Source organism: Myxine glutinosa, chromosome 1 (genome assembly GCF_964187855.1).
Source record: "Myxine glutinosa chromosome 1, kmMyxGlut1.1, whole genome shotgun sequence".
NCBI classification, from domain to species: Eukaryota; Metazoa; Chordata; class Myxini; order Myxiniformes; family Myxinidae; genus Myxine; species Myxine glutinosa.
The window spans coordinates 193,033,337-193,049,082 of NC_136261.1; the positions used below are offsets into that span (position 1 = coordinate 193,033,337).

Genomic DNA, 15,746 nt, shown 5'->3' on the forward strand with positions numbered 1-15,746 from the left:
GCCTGTTTTGTAGGCCCGTGGTGTCTTGCTCTCTCTCCCAGTTTTATTTAAAATCAAATTCGATATATCATTTCATTTTTCACAGTCGCTAACATAGTTTTAGACTCGGTTGAAAAAAAACGGGAAGAAAATCCAATGAAAGTTGCCGTTTATAGAACGAAATGAATTCTCAAAGGCCTGTAACTTCAAGGCCATCGAGTCTCTCTCACACCTTTATCTCCAATCTAACTCACCATCCGATTTCATTTTTATCGATGGTTTTGGACTCGGTGTCAGCAATAATTGAGAACATTCCACACACGCGGGAAAATGCAGAGATATATTTTTAAAAATCGCGTCATGATGTATCATACACCGCCCAACATGACACCGACGGCAGCGTGTCGACATATATTAAAAATTCGCTTTTGCTTTTCCGTTAAGATATATTACTTTTTCGTTTGATGACAGTAGTCACAAAAATGTCAACAATGATGCCGACATATATTTCTTCGTTTTTATTTAATTCAACATTATTAGCCGGAAGTAAAATATGTTTCAGGAAATTACCGAGAGATATTTCTTCGTTTTTTTAAATTAGTTATGTGCGCATACACTTTAAATAGGTTTATTTGAAATCTTTAATTTTCAACAATATAATTTACTTGCCATTTATCATTTGATGATTACGAGACACTTCCTCTTGAGGATCGTGACAATTCATGCGCTGCGTGGAAACTTCTATTTCCAAAATGAATGAGACGATCGATGAAGAACGCAGACTTGAACAGGATGCAGCAAGAAAACGAATGAGACAGGCGAACGAGTCCATCGACGAACGTCAATGCAAACTTGAACATGATGGAGCAAGAAAAAGAACGAGACGGGAGAAAAACGAGAGAAACGAGACGGGGAAAAGCCGATTGGATAGGCGAGTGAGGAGCGATTGGAGAGGAGTGTGAGGCGCGATTAGAGAGGAGTGTGAGGCGCGATTGGAGAGGCGAGCGAGGCGCGATTGGAGAGGCGAGCGAGGCGCGATTGGAGAGGCGAGCGAGGCGCGATTGGAGAGGCGAGCGAGGCGCGATTGGAGAGGCGAGCGAGGGGCGATTGGAGAGGCGAGCGAGGAGCGATTGGAGAGGAGTGTGAGGGGCGATTGGAGAGGCATGTGAGGCGCGATTGGCGAGGTGAGTGAGGCGCGATTGGAGGAGTGAGGAGTGATTGGAGGGGAGTGTGAGGTGCGATTGGAGAGGAGTGTGGCGCGATTGGAGAGGAGTGTGAGGCGCGATTGGAGAGGAGTGTGAGGCGCGATTGGAGAGGAGTGTGAGGAGCGATTGGAGAGGAGTGTGAGGCGCGATTGGAGAGGAGTGTGAGGTGCGATTGGAGAGGAGTGTGAGGCGCAATTGGAGAGGAGTGTGAGGCGCGATTGGAGAGGAGTGTGAGGAGTGATTGGAGGGGAGTGTGAGGCGCGATTGGAGAGGTGTGAGGCACGATTGGAGAGGAGTGTGAGGCGCGATTGGAGAGGAGTGTGAGGCGCGATTGGAGAGGAGTGTGAGGCGCGATTGGAGAGGAGTGTGAGGCTTGATTGGAGAGGAGTGTGAGGGATTGGAGAGGAGAGGAGTGTGAGGGATTGGAGAGGTGAGGGATTGGAGAGGAGAGTGCTAGGTGGAGAGAGGAGAGTGTCAGGTGGAGAGAGGAGAGTGTCAGGTGGAGAGAGGAGAGTGTCAGGTAGAGAGGAGTGAGGGGTCACATATTATGTGAAATAAATAAATTGTGTTCATTACACCATTTCTGGATCTGATGACTTGCCAGTAACCATTTTGTAAAAATGAATGTGCAGCATCTAACTCAATATGTCGAAATGTCACACACATCCATGCCCGTGGGATTCCCACGGGTGCCCCCGCTAGGTAATTAATGTTAGCCTAGAAGCCCTCCGGAGTTTCAAAAAAAATTCATGTAAAACACCAAAATTCAAGATGGCCGACATCAATGACAAAATATAGCTTTTCTCGAGTCCTGATAGTCATAAGAAGACCAGATTGGTTGCAAAATGTTGGTTTTTTTAGGCCACTGAACACAATGAATAGAATTTTGAATATTGCAATACTACCAGTGGACCTACGAGTTTCAGCAAAGTATTTATGGAACTATACACAGAAACTGGGTTCTTAAAGGTCCCATGTAATTCAAAGGTTTCTGGTTATTTATATATTAACTTGACCTTCCTAGTGAAGAAATCACCCATGTTTCTTTTTTTTAAATCAACAATGGGATAATGAGACCAATATTTTAAACATTTGTAGTGTTTTTCACAACTTGCTATGCCCCGCCCCTCAAAAAAGTGGAGTTCATAGAACCGCAGGTCACGTGACCGGTGACGTCATCTCCAGAACGATGTCCATGCCATCTCGATTCGCTATGCTTCGGCCCGGGAGCCGTTCCGTGTAATTTGTACGTACTCTACATTTGATTTGCTTGATCTTGATCTGAGGTATGCTGAGACACATGTGTGTCACGCCTCGCCTCGTTGATAAGCCCGCAGTGGAGCGGCCTGCACGTATTCAACTATGTGTGAATTATATAAATAACAACTCACGGTCTGAGGTAACTCGGCTAAAAATTATCCGATTTGCACCAAATAAAGTTTATGAATGGTTTCAGACCCCTACTTCTCACTAAAAGTGGAAACAGAATGTAAATTGGAGTTAAAACAAGCCCGCCAGGTCGCTCCATGGAGTAGCCTGCACATATTCAACTATGGGTGAATTAAATAATGAACAACTCACGGTCTGAGGTAACTCGGCTAAAAATTATCCGATTTGCACCAAATAAGGTTTATGAATGGTTTCACAGACCCCTACGTCTCACTAAAAGTGGAAACAGAATGTAAATTGGAGTTAAAACAAGCCCGCAAGGTCGCTCCGTGGAGGAGCCTGCACATATTCAACTATGGGAGAATTAAATAATTAACAACTCACGGTCTGAGGTAACTCGGCTAAAAATATCCGATTTGCACCAAATAAAGTTTATGAATGGTTTCACAGACCCCTACTTCTCACTAAAAGTGGAAACAGAATGTAAATTGGAGTTAAAATACGTGTTTGATTTGTATCAAGCAAATGCACGTGGAGCATGCTTGCGAGCGAGCTGCATTCTGGAGGTGACGTCACATGGATTACGTCATCGGCTTTGAGGTGTGGGGCAGAATTTTTAGGGGCGTTCCCAAGTGGTTCGGTTTTCTTTCATTTTTAATGTTTCAGTGAATATAACAAAAAATCAATGCCATATTTGAATTCACCATAAAAAGACATTTGGATGACATCAAATGCATTTTGAGTGAGATTCTGTGGACCAGTCTGTGGACCTTTAATATTTCAATATGCTTGTATCCTTTGTGTGTGACTCAACATGGAGCTAAACTGGGCTCACTGCATGATTTGCCAGCGGGACACTGCGAACCCTTGAAGTGTCCCTTGCAGAGCCCTGGGACAAGTGGTGACAAAACAGATGCCTACACATCATTCCTGACCAACGTAGAACAGTTCCGAGCCATTCTTCCAGCTGAACTCTATTTTGGGAGTGACGAAACTGTCGACAATTTTGCTTCTCATTCTGCTTCCTGGCACAAATCTTGCCATTTAAAATTCAACAATTTTAAGTTGGCAAAGGCAAAGACGAAGAGAGAGCACAACCCTGATGATGAACAGAAAAGGCACAGTAAGCGCAAAGCACTGAACGTTCAAAAGTGTTTCTTCTGCGAGAAACACTAAGAGGAAAATGTTCTCCAGGAAGTTTCAACATTTGATGCAGACAAAATATCCAGGACATGATCACAGAGCTAAACGACACCCAACTTATGACTAGAATAGTTGGAGGAGATCTAATTGCAATGGAGGCAAAATACCATCTGGTATTTCTGGTCAAGCTAAGAAATCGCTACCGTAGTCTCACTCGCAAGGCAAGCCAAACACCTGAAAACGCAGATGAGAAAATGAATGAGTCTCGGGCATTTGTAGAACTGACCAGCTACATTGAGAAATCTGTGGACTCTGGAACTCTCCTCTTCAAGCTGTCCGAGATCCACTCTCTGTATGTGAATCGTCTTGAGGAACTGGGCATCAAAAAAGTCAACAAGACCAGACTGAAGGGTAATTTGCTAGAACGCTTCCCAGAGGCACAAGAACAGTATGATGGGAGAAACACGGTTCTCATTTTCAAGGAAGGCATGAGAAATACGTTGAAGGAAGCTCTGAAGAATCGAGACTTCTCAGAAGCCACTGTTATCCTGGCCAAAGCTGCTATGATGGTCAGAAAAGACATCTTCAGCCATCAAGGCTTCAAATTCACTGGTTGCTTCCCTACAGAATGCCATGAAGACTCACTGCCCTCAAGCCTAAGGTCTCTTGTCTCCATGATATTGAATGGTTCCAACTTGAAAGATCAAGACAAGCGTGACTCGCAAGCTTGCCAAACCATCGGCTAGTGCATCGTTTACAACACAAAGAAAAAAACATCTCGTACTGCTGTGAATACCAGACACACTCTGGAGCGTGAGTCACCCCTCCCCATCTACATTGGCATCAATGTGCATGTACTGAACAGAAGCAAGAAACTCATCCAGCAGTTATACCAGATGGGCATCAGTATTTCTTATGACAGGATTATGGAGATTGAGGACTGGATCGCCACTTCTACCTGTGAACGCTTTGCAGAAGATGGAGTCATGTCTCCTGCTTGTCTCCAGAAAGAGTTGTTCACTGTTGGCGCCCTGGACAACCTTGACCACAACCCCAGCTCAACCACTTCCCTAACCTCATTCCACGAGAATGGAATCAGCCTTTTTCAGTTGCCTACTAAGGCCGAACCTGGTGTGAGCAGACCACCTATTACAATACCACCTTCTGGAAATGAAAAGCACTCTCTTCTTGACAGCTACGCCTTTGTCCCAGCCATAGCTTTGAAGACCGCTGCTGTCGAGGTGCGAGAGTGTGACGTAGTTCCAGTCGAGAGCTGCTTCGCTGGATTTCGACGATGAACCTTTCCAGAAGCTCGAGAGACTGACTGTTATCCTGTATGACAAAACCAGTCCTTTGAGCTCTGTCAACGGGACAAGGGAACTCTTCTGCCAGAAGAATCGAAAAATGGACAAACTGCCACCCACCATGGATGCGCTACTCCAACATGTCCGACGCGCAGTGTATCAAGCAGGAATCTGGACGACCAGCACACAAACACAGCTAGTGGTTCCTTCTCCACAGGATTTTGCCTGGACCAAGGTATGACAGTCATGGATACCAGTTTGGGTGACAATTCCAGAGGTTTCCAGATCGTGCAGGGAGCTGATCAAATGCTCCTGCAAAGGAGACTGCTCTAACTGCAAATGTGGCAAAGCAAATCTGGACTGCTCACCACTTTGCAAGTGCAAATGTACTCCATAGAGCATTGCAAACTGTATGTTACTGCAAGAGACATCACAGGACAATGCCACATACTTTGTAAGAAACTGTGACTTATTATAAACAAATTGCATTCCAACTCAACTCCATGAAATGGCCTACTATTGTCTCCGTCGTGCGAGAGAGCAAGGGAAATTGAGAACTACTTGGAGACCTACGAATAAAGCATGGTGATGTCATTTGCTTGAAAATTGAGCTTTGGCTGTACAATTCCAATTACTGTAGTTATTCTCATAAATGCCTTGGACTTTTTAATATCGTCTTGACGAGCACAAGGCCAGTTACTGAAATACATGATTCACTATTATTCACTTTATTGGGTGATAATATTTCCCTTCCAGAAGAGGGTGGATGTTTTTTGAAATTTGCCATTTATTGGAATAATAACGGTCTTTATAATATTTTACAATGTATTGGTACTATTATGTCCACAATAACATTCAACTACCTCAAAATCCCAAATTTGTCAACCACCCTGGGTTTCTTATGACTACCATGATTCAAGAAAAGCTATATTTTGTCATCGATGTCGGCCATCTTAAATTTTGGTGTTTTACATGAAATTATTTTAAAACTCCGGAGGGCTCCTAGGCTAAAATTAATTAATCGGCCCTAAGGGAGCCTCACGCCAAATATTGTGCTTTTATCCACCCAGTAACGGTAATTTCACTAAGCCATCTGACTATTAAACAGGTATTGTTTTTAGTCCTGCAGGGTATCACAGTCACCCTCCCCACTGGCAAGCCAGTGAGGGTAGTCGGTTTCATCGCAGACTACCCGACCATGCAGCAGGTAGCACTGGGTTACATGTTACCAGTGGCAGTCAAGAGACTGACCTGACCGAGGATGTGTGTGCCATGCCATACCCTGGTTTGACGTTATACTGGGTGTCCTGTCTGCCAGAATTGTTTGATGGATGTCACAAATCCTAAGTGATGGCGTGCTTACTTACTGAAGGGAAATCAATCTATAGGCAGGCACCATGGCCAAATTCCAAATTCCTGCACTGAATGGCTGCTGGGAAGGAAATGGCAAAGCACACAGTATACAACCCATGCCAATAAACTGCATTGGCAGCACCGATGCTTTGCAAATAGTATGGTAGATCTGATCTCATCACTAATGCAATGCATGAAATAAATATGATGAAAACACAAGAGTGGACAAAATCCATTATTCTACCTGTCCACTGACAGACTGACAATAGTCTTCACCAGAAAAACAGTTCATAATTCTACACCAATACAATAAGTTTGAAGTGAAACGACGACACTCTTCGACGTCACGACGTCGACCGATACATCATAATAATTGTACCAAGATTGCTTTAAATCCATTCAGCTGTTCTCAAGTTATCACATTTTTGCCTGGCATGACCTATGACCTTTGACCTAGAGACCCCAAAATCTAATCAGTTAATCTTTACATCATTATACATGCCTGTACCAAGTTTGAATTGGATCACTTAAGCCGTTCTCAAGTTATAGATCTATTACGGACTTCGGCCTTTGACCTCTTGACCCCAAAATTTAATCAGTTCATCATTACATCATTCTATAAAACTGCGCCAAATTTGGTCAGAATCCCAACAATCGTTCACAAGTTATCGCTGTAACAGGATTTTTACCTAACATGGCCTTTGACCTCGTGACCCCAAAATCTAATCAGTTCATCTTTACCTCATTACACATACCTGCACCAAGTTTGACCAAGATACCTTCAGCCCTTCTCAAGTTATTGCGGTAACGAAAACATATCACGGACGAACGGACAACCTGAAAACATAATGCCTCCGGCGACCTTGTCAATGAAGGCATAAAAAGTACAGCGTCAGGGCACAATAAAATCAGTATTAACAATTGTGTTTATTTTTTGAACTGGTGCTGCCGATTGGATTTTGGTGAAGATCCGGATTCGGATAGTAGAATTTGTAAAGCGATTCTTCACCATTGAGTGATAGGGCCAAAACTGACATATAGCAGGATATCTCAAAACGTTATGGACGGATTTTGGCCAAAACTTGGTGAACCGCTTGGGTGTGTGACAGACGATTCGATGCGAGTTTGGTGAAGATCTGAATATGGATTTGGATACGATAATTATTTAATTTTTAAGCGATTCTTCACCATTGAGAGATCAGGCAAAAAGCGATATATAACATATTTAAATAAAACGTTATGGACGAGTTATGACTAAACGAGGTGGATGAGGTCGTTAGGTGACAAGAACAGGCTGATTATATTTTGGTTCAGGTCCAAATCCAGATCTGGCCTATCATTGGGATACAAAACAAACTGTTCAGCCTGGCGGGGGTATGCGCTCTACCGAGTGCAGGTCTAGTTTTTAACACTGCAATTTGCCCTGGCATGTACAGTAATGTGAAAACAGCCTTGTGGAATAGACAACTGCGCAAAAACAAAACAAAAAATCGTCTTTCCTAAAATATGGAACATTACATTATAGACAAAGAAAAATATTGCAATATCCATCGTGCAGCTAATGAAGTGAAAGGGTAGGGTCGCAACATGCGAAGCAGCTACCGTAGAGGCCTGGGCAGAGGTGGCCAAGAGGAAGGACAAGCAAGGCATGCGTGTGATGGAGCTCTCTCGAAGAATTGGAATGCTCTCCCAAGGAAGCCGATGCAAGTGCTAGAACAGAGGCAATTTTTGTTTTAAGTCAGAAGGGAGCTGGGGTAGGAAATAAATTAGTCCCTTGGACAAATAAAATATAGCATTCATCCAAAAACAACCACTGGGAATTCAGAATGGATAATTAATGATGAAAAGGAACAATTACCTTGTCAAGGATAAGTACAACCGAACCACGAGGATTCTGACTCGCCATATCCAGTTTCCGTAGGCGAGTCACAGCAGCAACCAGTGCACATTGAAAGGAAGGGCGAGCCTCAGCTGGAGCGAGAGTCTTGGTCAACACTTGCAGCTGATGAGATACCAGATGGCTACTGCCTGCAAGAACAGCCTGCAATAGCTCTGCCCTGGGCACTTGGCCCCCAGCCTTGGTCAGCACAACTCGCAGTGCTTCAGCCTCATGAAAGAGCGCATTCCGCAAAGATGAGTCTTTACAAGGAGGGAGCAGCAAGCCCATCCAACAACCAAGGACGTCATTTTCCAATTTTGCCATCAAATTCTGCACAGAAATTCAATGACAAATTACCAGCATCAGAGCTTGTCATGAGCAAAATGCGGCGAGCAAGTGATCACTCTTCAAAATTTTCTCCAAGGTGAGCAGAGCGCGAGTAATTAATTTTAAAGAGAAGTAACGCCATACAAGCAATAAGACGAAAAAGTTGTTTGATCCAATAAATTCACGGGTGTTTATTTGTCAACTTACAAAGTAATCATGAACACAGAATATATCATTAGAGACAAAAATTAAACAAATCAATGCAGAACACAATTTAAACAATGTATGTACACAAATAGACAATTTAATGGTGCGGGTTGAAACTGGAGGGACTAGAAGGAGGAAGAGGCAGCCCCTCTTGTCTCGGCCAGACTGCTCAAATAAATTTATGGGCTCGGAAGGCAAAGGGGAGGCAAGCCCGGAGCGATACAGCACTGCTCTCGCCCCGATTGGCTTTCGGGTGATCTTGTCCACCCCATTTCTCCACACACCCATTGTTTGTCAAAGTCTCCCTCTATCTTGACCTTCAACTCCACTATTGGTTGGTGATGGCATTTCCGCTGTTTCTATGTGGGAATGCCCTTCGCCTTTATGAGCAAGAGGAGGGCAAGGACAGAGTTGGGGTTAGGAAGGGGGGGGGGGGGGGGGGAAGGTGGGCGAGCAAAGGGACAGAGTTTGGAGAGGGGAAAACGAGGTTGAGGTTTTGGGAGAGAGTGCGGACTTTTGGTGAAGGGTGGGAGAGGGGGGCGAAGTGGGGGGGGGGGGGGGAAGGTGAGAGGGGGGTAGAAGGATAGGGAGGAGTTGAAATGGGTTGCTTGAAGGCTTGGAGTGGGGAGGGGATTGCCATCCTAGGGGTTTTAATTTAGTCAATTTATTTTCAATTCCTTCATACCTCCAAGCGTGCATCCAGCGCCCGCCGACCCTGCCACCAGGCCTGCCGTTCAGTGAGCTCATTCACGACTTGTTGCTCCCTGAGAATGGCATCAAAGTCCCTCATGATACTGGCCAGACCCACCTGGACAGAAGGAATAAATAAATAAATAATCGCACCCGTGTCCAAAGGAAGCGGTTCAGTTTAACATTTTAAACTAGAACGACACTCAGTAGAGAGCATACCTCTGCCTGGTGAACAGTTTACGTTTCGTATCTCAGAGTAGACCAGAAAATCACAATACAGAATCACAATTAATCAAAATTAATCACAGTCTGTCTTTCATAATCATTAACATGATCAATAAAATAAAATCAATCATTAACAGAATCACCTGTCTTTCATACCGTTTCATACACTGATCTACACCTCATTTTTGGCCAGATCACTCAATGGTGAAGAATCACTTTAAAAATTATGCGAGATGGATCCGGATCTTCAAAAAATGGAATCTATTCTTCCCTGTCTGTGACACACACACACACACACACACACACACACACACACACACACACACACACACACACACACACACACACACACACACACACACACACACACACACACACACACACACACACAAGGTTCCGTGCAAATCCATCCATAAATTTTTGAGATATACTGCTATGAATCGTTTTTGGCCCGATCTCCCAATGGTGAAGAATCACTTAAAAAATTTAAATAATTCTCATTTCCGAATCCATATTCAGATCTTCACCAAAATCGAATCGAATCGTCCTTGAGACACCCAACCGGTTCACTAAATTTCATCCAAATCCGTCCACAACCTTTTGGGATATCTTGTTCACAAACGGACAGACAGACATAGACAGGGGGGTGAAAACGTAACCTCCATCCACCTTTGGTGGTGGAGGTAATAAGAAATAGGCAAAGCTTTGAAACGAACAAAACTCTTTAGAACCCATTAGAAACCTCCAGAATTACACTTTCGAATTAAACACGGTTGGTTAGAAAGGTTCTTCTTCATTTTTTGATGGACAGATGGAAGAAAGGACATAGCCAATACTGAAGCGGCATCACCGCTTAAAAAATACAGATCATATGACATTCCACTTTTCAAGAAAGGCAAAACGGCCAACCCCAACGTCTCACTTGAATACCTGCTCTGAGCCTGGGTGCAGACAGATATTGACTGGAGCACAGCCCCTTTCTAGCCTAGTCAGCAGCAATGCTTGACAGATGCCACCTGCACAAGATATCTCTTCTGGGTGTATATTAACTGCTGCCAAGGTGCACACAGCCACATCTGTAACACACAACATTAAAGGGCCTTAATAATAATAATAAAAATACTCTGATGAGTTTTAGTGTCTATATACAAGCACAATTCCTGATCAGCATAGACCGTTTATTCCACAAAATAAAACACAGGGAGGTTGACAATTTGAAATTTTAAAAGACATCTGCTAGAGTGACAGCTGTAACGTTACACGTGAGTCAGCATGGTCATGCAGAAAATTACACTCAGAGGGAATACCTGGCCATCATCAGTATATTGCTCATCTGCGTCAATAATACCATTCATCTATATTATAATAGCCGTAGATGATTCTGTCTGTCTGTCTGTCTATCTGTTGGGTGTCTGTCCGGGGTGTGGCTTACTCGGTTTGCAGAGTAGCTCCACCCATAGCTCCACCCATTCTGGGAGTGGCTATAAACAAATATCCACCATTTTATTAACTCGCATAGCTTTGAGTCCTGTTTTGTAGGCCCGTGGTGTCTTGCTCTCCCCCAGTTTTATTTCAAATCAAATTCGATAAATCATTTCATTTTTCACAGTCGCTAACATAGTTTTAGACTCGGTTGAAAAAAAACGGGAAGAAAATCCGATGAAAGTTGCCGTTTATAGAACGAAATGAATTCTCAAAGGCCTGTAACTTCAAGGCCATTGAGTCTCTCTCACGCCTTTATCTCCAATCTAACTCACCATATGATTTCATTTTTATCGATGGTTTTACTTTTAGACTTGGTGTCAGCAATAATTGAGAACAATCCACACACGCGGGAAAATGCAGAGATATATTTTTTAAAATCGCGTCATGGTGTATCATACACCGCCCAACATGACACCGCCCAACATGACACCGCCGGCAATGTGTCGATATATATTAAAAATTCGCTTTTGCTTTTCCGTTATGATATATTACTATTTCGTTTGATGATAGTCGTCACAAAAACGTCAACAATGATGCCGACATATATTTCTTCGTTTTTATTTCATTCAACATATTAGCCGGAAGTAAAATATGTTTCAGGAAATTACCGAGAGATATTTCTTCGTTTTTTTTATTAGTTATGTGCGCATACACTTTAAATAGGTTTATTTGAAATCTTTAATTTTCCACAAACATTCCACACACGCGGGAAAATGCAGAGATATATTTTTTAAAATCGCGTCATGGTGTATCATACACCGCCCAACATGACACCGACGGCAATGTGTCGATATCTATTTTAAATTCGATATATCATTTCATTTTTCACAGTCGCTAACATAGTTTTAGACTCGGTTGAAAAAAAACGAGAAGAAAATCCGATGAAAGTTGCCGTTTATATTATAGAACGAAATGAATTCTCAAATGCCTGTAACTTCAAGGCCATTGAGTCTCTCTCACGCCTTTATCTCCAATCTAACTCACCATATGATTTCATTTTTATCGATGGTTTTAGAGTCGGTGTCAGCAATAATTGAGAACATTCCACACACGCGGGAAAATGCAGATATATTTTTTAAAATCGCGTCATGGTGTATCATACACCGCCTAACATGACACCGACGGCAACGTGTCGATACATATTAAAAATTCGATATATCATTTCATTTTTCACAGTCGCTAACATAGTTTTCGACTCGGTTGAAAAAAAACGGGAAGGAAATCCAATGAAAGTTGCCGTTTATAGAACGAAATTAATTCTCAAACGCCTGTAACTTCAACTTCAAGGCCATTGAGTCTCTCTCATGCCTTTATCTCCAATCTAACTCACCATATGATTTCATTTTTATCGATGGTTTTGGACTCGGTGTCAGCAATAATTGAGAACATTCCACACACGCGGGAAAATGCAGAGATATATTTTTAAAAATCGCGTCATGGTGTATCATACACCGCCCAACATGACACCGACGGCAACGTGTCGATATATATTAAAAATTCGCTTTTGCTTTTCCGTTAAGATATATTACTTTTTCGTTTGATGACAGTCGTCACAAAAACGTCAACAATGATGCCGACATATATTTCTTCGTTTTTATTTAATTCAACATTATTAGCCGGAAGTAAAATATGTTTCAGGAAATTACCGAGAGATATTTCTTCGTTTTTTAAAATTAGTTATGTGCGAATACACTTTAAATAGGTTTATTTGAAATCTTTAATTTTCCACAATATAATTTACTTGCCATTTATCATTTGATGATTACGAGACAAATTCCTCTTGAGGATCGTGACAATTCATGCGCTGCGTGGAAACTTCTATTTCCAAAATGAATGAGACGATCGATGAAGAACGCAGACTTGAACAGGATGCAGCAAGAAAACGAATGAGACGGGCGAACGAGTCCATCGACGAACGTCAATGCAAACTTGCGGGGTCACCCGTGGGAATCCCACGGGCATGGATGTGTGTGACATTTCGACATATTGAGTTAGATGCTGCACATTCATTTTTACAAAATGGTTACTGGCAAGTCATCAGATCCAGAAATGGTGTAAAAACCACCGTTTAGAGGCCATTTTTCCCCGCAAAGCGGGGGTTGGCCTTTTCGGGGACCGTGGTAGTTGTTGTTTTTTTGTCCCCTTTTTGAAGCAATGTTTTACGGCCGGATGCCCTTCCTGACGCCAACCCTTTTTGCCGCCTTCAACGACAAACAGGGAATTACCAGTGAACTGGTACTCAATTAGCCGACCTCGGAAGGATGACAGGCTGAGTCAACCCCCCTGGCATTAATTCGGCGATCGACCGAGATTCGAACCCAGGATCCTAAGCCGGCACCCTAGCCGCTAGCCCAACACCAGAAATGGTGTCATGAACACAATTTATTTACGCACAAGCACAAAAGCAAGACGGGCCGATTTCCGATTCCGACGGGCGAGACGGGCCGATTTCCGATTCCGACGGGCCGATTTGGAGCAAGAAAAAGAACGAGACGGGAGAAAAAGGAGAGAAACGAGACGGGGAAAGCCTATTGGAGAGGCGAGTGAGGCGCGATTGGAGAGGAGTGTGAGGCGCGATTGGAGAGGAGTGTGAGGCACGATTGGAGAGGAGTGTGAGGCGTGATTGGAGAGGAGTGTGAGGCACGATTGGAGAGGAGTGATTGGAGGGGAGTGTGAGGCACGATTGGAGAGGAGTGTGAGGCACGATTGGAGAGGAGTGTGAGGCGCGATTGGAGAGGAGTGTGAGGCGCGATTGGAGAGGAGTGTGAGGCGTGATTGGAGAGGCGTGTGAAGGATTGCAGAGGAGAGGAGTGTGAGGGATTGGAGAGGTGAGGGATTGGAAAGGAGAGGGATGTGAGGGTTTGGAGAGGAGAGGAGTGCTAGGTGGAGAGAGGAGAGTGTCAGGTGGAGACAGGAGAGTGTCAGGTGGAGACAGGAGAGTGTCAGGTGGAGAGGAGTGAGGGGTCACATATTATGTGAAATAACTAAATTCACACCATTTCTGGATCTGATGACTTGCCAGTAACCATTTTGTAAAAATGAATGTGCAGCATATAACTCAATATGTCGAAATGTCACACACATCCATGCCCGTGGGATTCCCACGGGTGACCCCGCTAGTTAATATATATTCCATATTTCAATTAAACCGTTAAGATCCCAAGAGTGCTGACGTAAATGTTCTCGTTGACAGCCAAAAATTTTTTATTCTTTTTTTAGAAATAAAGACCAGGATATCTGCATTCCATGCTGGTTCACTTTGACTCTGGTGTGTAATGATTTTCAGGTATCATCACAAATCACAATCGACTTCATGAAATCCGATAGCTGCTCGAGTGACAGTTGGGGGTGACGGTAGTAAGACCCACTGCCTTAATTATATTTTGTCTGAAAAGGACAAGGTCACCAATTGCTGTCTTGCTGCAAAATCTACCACATTCTATAGCATGTGAACTTTCCTCCTGCCAGGTGGAGAAATTCTTCACCCCAACTTCACCACCTTTATTTACTGTTGATGACAGCATTAATGCTCAAATACTCAAAAACTGTTCATCTGCCTTGTCAAATCTTTCTCTGTTCTTTCACAGGTAATTTTCCAAAGAATGTGTGAATCAAGGAGAAATCCCCATCGTTATCCCAATTCACAAGACTGGTGCCAAAACGGACAATTATATATATTGTCAATCTTCTCTCCATCATAAACAAAGTAATGGAATCGAAATTGCAGCAGACCTCAAGACATCTTTTCAACAACCCCGATCTCTGAGCATCAATTTGGCTTCCGTCCCGGTCATTCCACTTTGGTCATGCTGCTTCTTTTTCTGTTAACAAGAGATGGATACTCTCAATCTCAAACAAGATATCAGGGCTATCTTATTGGACATCTGTACAATTTATTCTGTTTGGCACCCTGCCATGGTTTCAAAACTGTCATCAAATGTCATCAAATCAACATCAAAACTGAACAACTATTTCCTCTCATATATTATAACACCCTTTTCTTCTTTTCCTACAAAAGGATGCTTTCGTCTTGCTCACCAAATCTATTCATTCCAAAAAAAATATATAATACCATCTCTTACAGTTCCTCCTTTCTACATTCCCTAAACTATCCAGAACTCCACCCCTCCTTCAGTGTCCTCAAACGTATTTTTGACTCGAAGGTCTCAAACTCATTTTGCAAAAAATGTTCGTTTCCCATGAATCGTACACTTTCTAAAATCCAATCTCACCCCTCCCCTCCAAATCTTCCCCATCACCCCTTCCCTCAAAAACTTCCCCATCATCCCTCCCCTTCAAAACTTGCCCATCACCCCTCCCCTCCAAATCCACCCCCTTGCCCCTCCCCTCCAAATCTTCCCCATCACCCATCTCTTTCAAATATTCCCCCTTGCCCCTCCCCTCCAAATCTTCCCCATCACCCATCTCTTTCAAATCTTCCCCCTTGCCCCTTCCCTCCCCTCCCTCCTAAACTCCCCCCACACCCCTCCCCTCCGAGACTCTCCCTCGCTCCTCCCCTCCTAGACTCCCCTCTCACCCCTCCTCAAAGCATCCTCCCTG

At 43.5% G+C, this 15,746-nt stretch overlaps 1 protein-coding gene across 3 annotated transcripts in view; it reads right to left on the reverse strand.

Annotated features, from left to right (window-relative positions):
* ESPL1 (extra spindle pole bodies like 1, separase) overlaps positions 1-15,746 on the reverse strand; it is a 156,761-nt gene that overhangs the window by 25,867 nt on the left and 115,148 nt on the right. For all 3 annotated transcript variants that reach the window (XM_068124426.2, XM_068124435.2, XM_078781758.1), the window contains 4 exons: positions 10,632-10,777; positions 9,472-9,594; positions 8,232-8,582; positions 7,976-8,083 (listed from right to left, as the gene is read on the reverse strand). In XM_068124426.2, coding sequence (XP_067980527.2) covers positions 7,976-8,083; positions 8,232-8,582; positions 9,472-9,594; positions 10,632-10,777 — 728 coding nt within the window. The remainder of the gene's footprint in view (positions 1-7,975; positions 8,084-8,231; positions 8,583-9,471; positions 9,595-10,631; positions 10,778-15,746) is intronic.